We start from the raw sequence: 10,784 nt of genomic DNA on the forward strand, positions 1-10,784 counted from the left end.
ACTAGACAATTGACAATTTTAGTGTTATCTGAAGTGAAGGCGTAGCTTAATACCATTCTTTTAATGTTCTCATTTTCGAAATTGTTGTTGCTCTGAGTTATTTTGTGGAAAGGGCTTGTGAGAGCAAAAAGGCAGTGAATTGTTGAAAGAAGGACAATTTTCTTTCCTTTCTTGAAAAATAAAAGGGTTAAAACTATCATGCAGACAAGGAAAAATGAAGTACATTTATCATTGGTCACCTCTAGCGAACTTTATTAAAGCATTCCCAGCTGCTTACAGCTTCTGTGAAACAAATCAAGTACTGATATATCTAAATCTACCGGATGATAACATGCGCGGTATGCTAAGCTACTGATATGTAATCGCAAGAAATCTCTTGTTGTGAAACCTAGTTAGTGTTTTACACGGTTGTGCGCGTTAAGCAGTTCGATTTATTGATGACCAATAAGATCCATCCCCTGGTTACTAAGTAAGTTACTGGTATGTGATACACTGACACAGAGTCTTAAACGTTCTGTGGACGTATCTTCATCTCAGACCGCTTGACAGAGTAGTGACTATTTTTCCAATGATACCAGCTCATTCCTCTTCCATCGGTCTTGCCATTAAGATACAGACCATTCAGGTTGGAGTGGTGACAATTGTTGTACCACCAGGCACCTTTATTGCCTGACGCACAGTTGCCTCCATTTTGATCATTGTCACGATCCTTGGTGGTAAACGCATGCCCGCGGTGATAGGTAAGGGAATCACCTGCAGTGCCTGGATGAAAAGGAAGGAAAGGAACTTTATTTTAAAATAGTGTCTAGTCGTTCTAGCGCTGGAGCACCAATTGGGAACACTGTAAACTGAAATTAACAATGAAAGCAAATCAAGTCAAATGTTGGTTTTTGAGGAGACGGGAAAACCAGAGTACCCGGAAAAAAACGTCTCGGTGCAGAGTAGAGAACCAACAAACTCAACCCACATATGACACCGAGTGTGGGAATCGACCACTGTGCCATCCCTGGACCATGAAAAGAAATCGGATTAAGGACAGCAGCTACTATTGTTATTGTGCATAAGTTCTGCACATCTCTAGATACTCCGGTTTTCTATCGGTGATGCTTACTAAAATAGTGGTGTTTTTGCGCGGTTTAAAACTATCCGGAGAAACTAGATCTTAGTAAGTCCTGTTGGTGTCCAAAAAGAAAATTGGGGTAACCAATGCATTTTTGAGAGATAATTAAGCTTCAATTTTAGAAAGAACGCCATACATTGCTTTGTATTTTAAAGCTTTTTACAAATGTTATTCAGCAATTATCTTTGAAAAATGCGTGGTTACCCCCAATTTCCTATTTGGATTTCAATAACAATTGTTAAGAGATCTACGTTAGCTGCATAATCATAAACCGGGGCAAAAATGCCTTTGAATTAATAGGCACCGTCCTTAAGTAATCAAAATAAAATTCAATATCTTAACTTTTTTAGAATGCTACAAATCCTTAAAACGTACTCGGTATTGTTTCTTGTTTCTGACTACTTGCCATGAAATCGTTGTAATGTGTTTATCACCACGACTGAAATGATAACCCAGGGTTTTCAGTAAAGTTCTCTTTTCGTTTTTTTTTTGTTAACTCGCTGGCTTACAATTTGTTTTGGCATTGAAAAGTAAGTAAAACTCTCCGAGATCTGAGGAGAATTTGTATCAGTTGTAGACAAACTACACCTCGTTTAAATGAGAAAGTGTGTCTATCTCAATTAACACGGGGTTAATTGATCACCAGAGTTTGCAAACCTGAATAATTCCCCAAACTCAGCTGGTATTTTGCTCCCTCGCTTGCCACTGTAACTGAACTGTACTCGGCAAATGCTGTATTTCCATGATTGTCTTCCAAGTCCACGCGAAGCTTGTTGCTGCTGTTTGTAGTCAAGCGGTGAATCCTGTCCAATCCAAGCCAAAACTCTCCACTCAGATTACCAAAGCCTAGTTTGTAGGCGTCCCAAGTGCGGAAGAAATCTACGGAGCCGTCTTGTCTTTTTTGAAAGACCGTCCACCCTCCGCCAGCCGTTTTGTGATCACAGTATACTTCAAATTTTCCCAAACCATCGGGGTCGATTTTGTACACACCACTGATCTTTTCGCCAGAATTGTAAACATCGACGCAGTTCTTGAAGACTGAAAATTACAGAAGCAGAATGAATTTCTGTCAGTTAAGTTTTGGTTTCACTCTTTTTTCTAGCCTCTAAAAAGTAAGAATGGGCGTCATAGAGGAAAATAATAAACACATCTGGCATGCAAATGTTTTAGAAGCAATTGATTGACCTGAATCCGAGTGCTTTTTGCGAGGGAGCAGATGGGAAAACTTGAACCACTAATGTCTGAGAAGTGAACAAAGTATTTAAAATTTATAACTGCAAACCTTTGTCATAAGAGCCGCCAGTTTGGTTTGTTTTGAACGCAGCGATTGCTTCTTTGATTTGATCATGAATGAGTTGCTGCTCGATCTTCTTACAGCAGTGTAGTCCGGCGTAACGTTGTTATTCACGTTACACTGGGGTTTACTCATCCCAGGGTTTTTTGTTGGTTGCACAGACGTTTTGGCAATAGTCCCAACACGAATCCCAGTAAAAAGCAGAGCTAGCTGGAATGCCATTATGCACTGGTGGTTTCGGGAAACTCTTTTATGAAATGGAAGCAAAGATGCAAGTATAAAATGATTTCTAAGACTTCAGTTTATTTGGTCTTTCGAAACTAGATTTTTCTTGTCTCCTGCGCTCTATTTTGGGAATGCTGAATCATCGATTCCTACCAATCAAATAACAACACATTGTAGCGGTGACTCGAGGCAGTAGGACCAGGACACAAGTTTTTTTTTTACAAGTAAAGACAATGTCACGAGGCAGTACACGACTTTCTTTTGTTTTGCGAGACATCTGGTTTGTCTCTTCTACTGGTTAAACCTACCCAGAGGGAAGGAGCACGAACAGGACTCGAGGTCCTATGCGAGGTGCTCCACCCTACCCTATCCAGACCAGATAGACCAGACCACAACACCGGGAACTACATGCCCTACTCTTTACGACAAGTGTGCGGGTTATTTTACGTCCCACAGGATTATGAACATTGAAGGGTTGTGAGACGGGACCACCGGCTTATCGTCCTTATCCGAGAAGACTAGAGAGTCTAACCATTTGCAGATGTAATTACAAAGGCATCACTTTCTCTCAGTTATTTAAAGACCCTGAGTGTTGGTCCGGCCGGAGTTGAACTCACGACCTCCCGCGTGACAGCCCGGTGCTCAACCAACTGAGCCACCGGTCTTTTGACAAGAAGACAGTTTCTCAATATTTTATGAGAAGATTTATCCAGTGAAAGAACAGGGGCACTTAACGAGTAATTTCGGTAAATATCGGTTTGGAAGAAGGTGGGTTAGCATTTTCGAAAATTCGAACTCAGGCTGCTTTCGAGGCGCACTAAGATTATGGACACTTTTCTTAACAGATTTCCTATTTTCCTTTTCGGAAAGGTAGTGAAGAGTGTGAAGAGTGCGTAGAAATTTCGAAACCACATTGAAGAACGCTAGTGAGTTGAGGCAGAGTCAACTGTGACGTAGGAATAAAATTTGAAGATTTATCATAACTTCTATCATTTTGGCAAGAGTTTGTTTGAGAATCGTATCTTAAGGGGTCCAACGTAGCTTTGGCGGGATGCGGAATGGGGATTAACATAGAGGCGGGATGTGGGATATTTAAAGGCGGGGTGTCGTAAAGTTTGCGTAGTCAGCAAAGGTGGGAACAGTGGGAAAGGAATGCAGGAGAAAAATTAATAATTTTTTTTCGAAATTAAGAGAATTATAGTCTCCACTTCATTTTCCATTTCAATTTTGAACCAATACGTCTTTTTAGCGGTATTATTTTCGACGGTTTCGAGCAACGTTTTAGCCAGAATAATTTGGGGGAAGAGTTTAGGCAATCTCGATTTTGAATGAAAGTTAATGTCAAAGGGCAAATTGTCGAAACCATATCATGTATTTTAACCAGTTTACCAAGTCTAGGAACTCGCAGGGTTTCTGCTGAGCGAAGAAGATCAGCTTTAATGACTCTGAAGTCTGCCAAACATTCGTCCTTGCAAGATCAGATAATCAAGGCTAAAATGATCTTCGAAATCCCAATAGGGATATGCAGCATATCTTTGATTTGTTTTCTGCCAAGCTATATAAAAGTCTTTGTCGGCTTTTTGGAAAGAAATTTGTTTGTTAATAATTTGTAAAGGCGAGCAATTCTGCTTTGACCGTAGCACGTAGTCTGGACCCAGTGTTTCAGACTTGGGGAACCCGCGTCCAACGGTAGTCCGCAGTTGGTGTATATTTAATTCGCTAATAAGTACGGGGACGAGCTATTCAAAGTAAACAATATACGGGAAGATAAGTCAGTATTTGGCGAAACGAGCCCATAGTGGGCCTTGGAAACATGTTAATTGTTTCTTTGTGCTCGTAATTGCTTCTCTTAACTGTACCTGGCCGGTGTAATGACTTCGAAGAAAGAGCGGCAGTAGGAGAGGCTGCAACAGTTCCATTTTACAAAACACCACAACGTTTAACCTTTTGATATTTGGTGTCGTGCAACACACTTCATCAAACATGTACGAAATGGGTAGCAGTTAGTTAAACCTAAGATTCACAAATTAAAAGCAAAACCATTGGTACACAATTTATTTAGGTAGTCCATAGTAGCCTGGTTTGGTAATCCATGGACCTATGGCATCGGCAAAGGGTCAGTGAAATCTATCTACCCGTCGGTAAAATGTTCTTCTTGGCCCAAAACTCTGCTCATCAATTGAACTCTCCACGATGGCTGTAATAGAATTAAGGTCAAATTTTGTACATGCCAAATACTCACGGAAAAATGTCGTATGGAGGAAAAACAATATGTAGTATTTTCCGACGAAGAGTTGATATGTTTTGAACGAGTCTATAAACTTCCTGCACTTAAATTACCCTATTCTGACAAAAAGGAATCCGAAGACTTAACCTAATGCATCAATCAATTTCAGCGGTGCCCATCCCCCCCTCCCCCCCATGGCAACCGCGGGGCATTTGTTCAAGTTGTAAGTCCCGGGGGTGAGGCATTCGCAATTTTATCGCGGCCCAGGGGCTGGGAATTAGCCTACCCCGGGGCAACCCCTGGGCATTTGACACACGTGTTTTCGAGTTAACATGGAAGAGTTTATCGGAAAAGACGAGGCCTTCGTTAAAGACTTTCTTGTCCGTCACGGACTCGAAAAACTTATGGAAGTTTTTAAAGGTATGTTTTCTCAATTTTAAGTATTTCTTCATTTATACTTGTAAGCATATGAATATATAAAAGCGACAAGGTGAACTAATATCACAAAACAATCACTGACGTGAAGACTGCGCAAACGCGACTACTTCGCATTTCGCATTCAAAACTAGCCTAGCAATTTTTAAATTCATGAAAGCGGACTTATATGAAACACTGAATTCAAATGATGCGATCTTCAAGACAGATCTTGCGAGCGTAAAATGCGATGAAAGATCATTTAAGATGTCTTGATTCTTGACAGACAAAGTAGCCTGCGAATACAGGCGCCTATTGGAAGGCGACGATCCCGGGAGCGGGGTATTTGCCCTCTTTCTTCGTCCCCACCACAGGGCATTTAGACAGCTTATGTGTTCCCACCCCGGGGAATTTGCCAATTAAAAAAAAAAAAAAAATTAATGCCCGGGGGTTAGCCTGGGGGGCGGGGCGGGGGGGGAAGGGCACTGCTGGAATTGACTGATGCATAACTGTCAAGCAATTCTACAAAACGCGCAGATGAGGAACGTGCTGTGGGGCGAGATTTGATTTCATACAGACGTAAAGCAGAAAGTCACTGGATAAACGTATTTTAACATTTCATAATGAATTTATAGTTTAGCAAGACAGTACTTTTTACCATGGAAGATGCACCTGGTGCCGACATGGATCAACCGTTCGCGAGTCATTCAAGAAAAGGGAGAAGAAGAAGAAGAAGAAGCCACCGAAGGTGTCGAGAGGTCAGTTTCACTTCATAAAGAGCTGATGCAAGGCTTTTTCATGCAACCCATGAAGTTCACTTTCCAGAAGTACAGCTGCTAGGCTCAAACAAGTTGTATTAATGAGCTCCTACAAAGCTTGCTCTGTGCCAAGAAGAAAGGTTTCATCTGCTCGAGTAGTCACCACCATGTACTGACTGCTTGCTCAACCATGCTTCACCTGCGAACTTCAACGCGGCACTGTGGCACTGCTGTAACGGAGTTGCTGTCTTGTTCATGCGCAAGATCATTTCACCTTTCATCCTGCAGCTTTTGAAGTGCTTAGACATGCGCACATTATTAGAGGTATTATATAGAATCGACATCAGCATTCTCTCGCGAAGGTTGTATCAAACAACAGGAGAAGTTAAGGTGGCTCAAAACAGTTTCAACCCTTCCAAGTGACGCTCTTATTAGAAGGATCGGCACCACAACGTTGTATCATGTATCAGCAATATTGTGATACCAAATCAAACACGAATTATTGCTGAACAAGATACAGTCATTATTTTGACGTAATATGTCACCGTGGCAACGGGCAAGCCCTGTAAAAAACATCCTTTGTTTTGTCTTTCGTTGCTTATATCTCAAAAACGAACTTGGTGACCTCCATCTTTTTATTTCTGAAAAGTAATCAGAAGGGCAAGATGAAACTCTCTGCAAAGCTTAAAAAGATTCTGTCTAGTGGATTAAGACTCACCTTAATTTTGTTATTTTTTTTAAGGTGGCTCTAAACTTCTAGTTTCTAGATTGTCTAGATTTTTTTTAAACTTTGCCGAAAGTTTTATCGTGGCCATCTAATCACTTTTCAGCAATAAAAAAGGGGGGTCACCGAGTTCGTTCTTGAGATATGAGCAACTAAATCCAAATTATAAGGTGTTTTTGCTGTGCGTTCCCGTTGCCAAGGTAACGTATTACATCACAATAATGATCACATGTTGTTTGGAAATAATCGGTGTTTCATATGGTACCATAACATTGCTGTTACTTGATACAGTGTTGTAGCGTCATTCGATCTAAAGAGAGTGTCTTCTAAGTGTTGAAACCCCTTCGAGACTCCTTAATAAGCTAGAAGTGAAATCTGCGAGGGAATTCGTCCCATCAGTTTACGATATTATCCATTTTTAAGAGAGCTTCTTGTAGAATTTAGAACCATTTTGACATTGCGTTCCGTGCCCGATTCATGTTTTTTTCATTTAGCAGGTGCAATCTGGTCGCGGACCAATCAGAAGCGCTACAGGTATCAGACCCATTCTCATTGTCTATTGAGTATTTGGTTGCAGTAGTATTTTAAATTTAGGTAACACCGTAAACTGGTTGGCCAAGGCTAAACAAGAGAGATTGACACTTGTGCGCTCACCTGAACAATTCCGCCCGTCTCCAGTATACCCTTCCTCGCAGGTGCAGTTATATGAACCATCCGTATTGGCACACACTGCTTTAGTGCTACAGTTCTGTTTCCCCGATGAACACTCGTGGACATCTAAAAAAGTAATTCAGGGCCTCAGCTTTAATTTTTGTTCTTGCGTGACTGCAAATGACGTTAGCATTGCCGTCATCAGCATAGCCTGAAATCATACTGCGTTTCATCTCGAGGAAGGAGTGCATTCTGGCCTTTTCCTCTTTTCTCTTATTGGTCGTAAAACAATAGAGCTTTTGGGGCCTCACCCCGATTGGTTACAGAGTTGCATATCATAGTTCTGCTAAAATCGTTAAATATCTGATCAAATTATAGCCGCCGAGAAGGATTTGAACAGGATGTTTCTAACGACTCTGTTTTCAGATGCTATTGCTTCGTCTTCATTTTTTTTTCCAAAAACCTTTTAAAGGAAGAGTACAGAGAATGCTTCCGAAGAATGGTTTGTCTAAAAGAAGACATTTTAGTTGCTCTTCCGATGTGTAACTGGATGCTGAAAGATGAATCGTTCAACACTTTTCACTTAGCGTACAAATTATTTTCTTTGAAAGATAAGTGTTGAGGTGAGTAGGTCTTTTGGTAAATGTTTTGTGTGGAATAAATTCCAAAGTTCCTATCATAAAAAATACCGGGGATAAGTTTTAATCACTGAGATGGATCCTGTGTCGACCATCCGTGCAGTAAGCTTATTCTCGATTTCGGCCTTTGTTGATCGGGTCTGAATCCTTGAAAGGAAACAGTTTTCACCTACCAGTTTATTTGATTATTTCATTTGCCGTTGGTGTGGGTAAATGGATGAAGTATTTGGGTTGTAAAATTATAACAATTATTCGTTATCCGCACTCTTCCAATATCAACCTAAATAAACATTCTAAGGAAACGTTCGGTAAAAACAATGAATAACAGTTTTAAATAGTTAAGTTGGTAAAGTTTTGCTTATCAAGCAGCTTCCTCAAAACCCCAAGACTTATCAATCAGTTTGCCAGGATTTTTTCTTACCGTTTTCGCAGTTTTCACCGATGAATCCAGTTTTGCAGACGCACAAATAACTGTTTTTTGCATAAAGAGGCACACACTTTCCATTGCCATTGCAAGGCCCACTGCTACACGGTGACTAAATATAAAAATGTTGATAATCGTTGCAAACGTTAGCGATGTAAGGTTTCCTGTCACAAGCAAACAAACCTTCCCCTTTCAAGTGTGCCAGGTGTCTCAATGACTTCCTGTCAGTTTATAAGCTTTACTTTATTTTTCAGTATATCATTCTTTCAAAAGAGCGTTACCATGACAACGATATGAGGCATTTCTCTAAGCGTTAAAATCAAGATATATTGTCTTAAAAAAAAAACGGGACGGTGAAATCTTCCCATTCAGCGTTACCAGATAATGTTAGAAATTATCTCTAAAACATTTAAAATTTAACAAAATCTGTAGGTCGCTTTTTCTGAAAAATAAGTTTTTTTTCACCTACATTTTTTTTTTAATTTGAAAGACAAACGTTTTAAATTAATCTAAGCTAACATGTAAAAAGAGAAAAAAAAAATTCACCGTCTGGAAGCAGACATATAAACGATTAAAGTTGCAAAATGAGGAAAAATGAGGGGGTTATAAGGTCGGCATTTACGGATGCGTCACCCGCTCATTCGAGTGCACGCGCGAGTGAAGCTACAGGCCAACACAAAAGGACCATTAAACCGTGTGTGTACAATTTTCGTAGTTTCCGCGAATAGGAGATGTTTATTTATATTCTACATGTATAGGAATCAGAAGAAATGTGGGCAAAATTAGCGGTATTTGTTTATTTCTGGTGACCCATTTTGAATCATGAGCTGACGCGAGCAGCTTTTAGAATTGCGAGTGTGGCTTACGCGCGCGCGCTCAGCTGGAAACCAGCCCTGCTATCTCGAAGAATTGTGTCATAAGGCGTGTGCACCAAAAGCAGAATCGTTTTTTTTTTTCTTATAAAGAAACAGTATGTTTCAAAAGAAATACAGAAAACTGTGTGAGATAAGTTGAACAAGACACTGCACGTCGTGTAAAAGGCGCCGACGTTTACCATTCTAAACAAGCAAACGTTTTCCGCATTTCGGGACAATCTGCTTTATGAAAGCTCGGTCATTTCAACTGAGTGTAACAAATTTTCTTATGGTATTTGTAGAAGATGCTGAAGTGTTCGGAAGTTTGCTAACTTCACGTTTACCGTAGTAGCGAAAGCCAATTTTATCTTCGACCTCTTTTGGTGTTTCTGTTTTTCACTCACTCTCTCGTGGTCATTCCAATAAATCATAATTTCATTACCTTATCCGAAGTTGGAGTGGTAAAAAAAAACTTTCCGAGCAACAAATTTGCGATTTGTTGTACTATTTAATTAAAACTGAGTTTGAAGTCACAAGGACACCAAACGTCCTGAGTCTGCCAGGTGTTACAACAATATTTAAAAAAAAACTCTGTTTACCTCCCAGCAACAACATGGGCTCGCCTATCTTATAAAACCAGCCCTTTGCAACTGCTCATCACGAATTTTCCTGTTTAAAAGATATACTCTAAGGCCTACTGGCGCTGTTACTTGTTATATTTGAATCATTAGGCATATGCTGAACTAGAAACTTTACGTCCAACTTGTCTTGTAAAATGAGACAGCAAAACAAGCGGTACTGCAAACGGAGAAAAAAGAAATTGCACAGAGCCCTGCATGGCGTGTAAAACACGCCGGCGCAAACCTTTCAAGTTAACTGCTATCATTTTTCGGGAGAAAAATCTGCTTTTTGAAAACTTAGCTTGGTCATAAATTAACTTTTGGTATTTGTAGGAAATTTTCTGAACTCACCAAGATGCTGAAATGGTGGAAAACTTTGCTGGCAACGAATTGATCTGAGTTGTTGTACTTGTCAGAAGAAAGGTGTTCACACAATACTTTATCGTTGTTGTCCTGAAAGGCTGCCAGGTTAAAGGAAAGGCATGAAAGTGTATCCAAACACGACAATGCGCACTCAATACTTCCTTCAACAAGAATTTTACGAAGAACTCCGATATTTAGGTACGCGAATTTGTCCCGAATGAACTTTGCATAACGGGCACTTGGAGTCGGTTCTCCGCCCTTGAGCACCAAAGTATCTGAAAAGCAGATGCAAACTATCAGGAGAGCAAAAATAGCAATTTCAATCCATGGAAATTCAACAGAATTGGTCACGATCGGATAGAGAGAAAGAAACGAGGAACATTATCATAATACCTTCAGTAGCACCTTGAACAAGCGCATATGAAAGGAGAATTGGCAGAGCTAGGCGAACGGCTTTCAGAAATATTTTGAA

At 40.2% G+C, this 10,784-nt stretch overlaps 1 protein-coding gene across 1 annotated transcript in view; it reads right to left on the bottom strand.

The window, feature by feature from the left end:
• Positions 1 to 235: 235 nt before the first annotated feature.
• Positions 236 to 10,784, bottom strand: part of LOC137978898 (ficolin-2-like) — an 11,445-nt gene continuing 896 nt past the window's right edge. Inside the window, exons 1-6 of the mRNA XM_068826018.1 lie at positions 10,706 to 10,784; positions 10,301 to 10,587; positions 8,473 to 8,587; positions 7,417 to 7,539; positions 1,778 to 2,158; positions 236 to 762 (exon numbers count right to left, since the gene is read on the bottom strand). The exon at positions 10,706 to 10,784 is cut by the window's right edge and continues 896 nt beyond it. Coding sequence (XP_068682119.1) covers positions 506 to 762; positions 1,778 to 2,158; positions 7,417 to 7,539; positions 8,473 to 8,587; positions 10,301 to 10,587; positions 10,706 to 10,784 — 1,242 coding nt within the window. The 3' untranslated portion in view covers positions 236 to 505. The remainder of the gene's footprint in view (positions 763 to 1,777; positions 2,159 to 7,416; positions 7,540 to 8,472; positions 8,588 to 10,300; positions 10,588 to 10,705) is intronic.

The sequence above is a fragment of the Montipora foliosa genome, chromosome 12, assembly GCF_036669935.1.
Source record: "Montipora foliosa isolate CH-2021 chromosome 12, ASM3666993v2, whole genome shotgun sequence".
NCBI lineage: Eukaryota > Metazoa > Cnidaria > Anthozoa > Scleractinia > Acroporidae > Montipora > Montipora foliosa.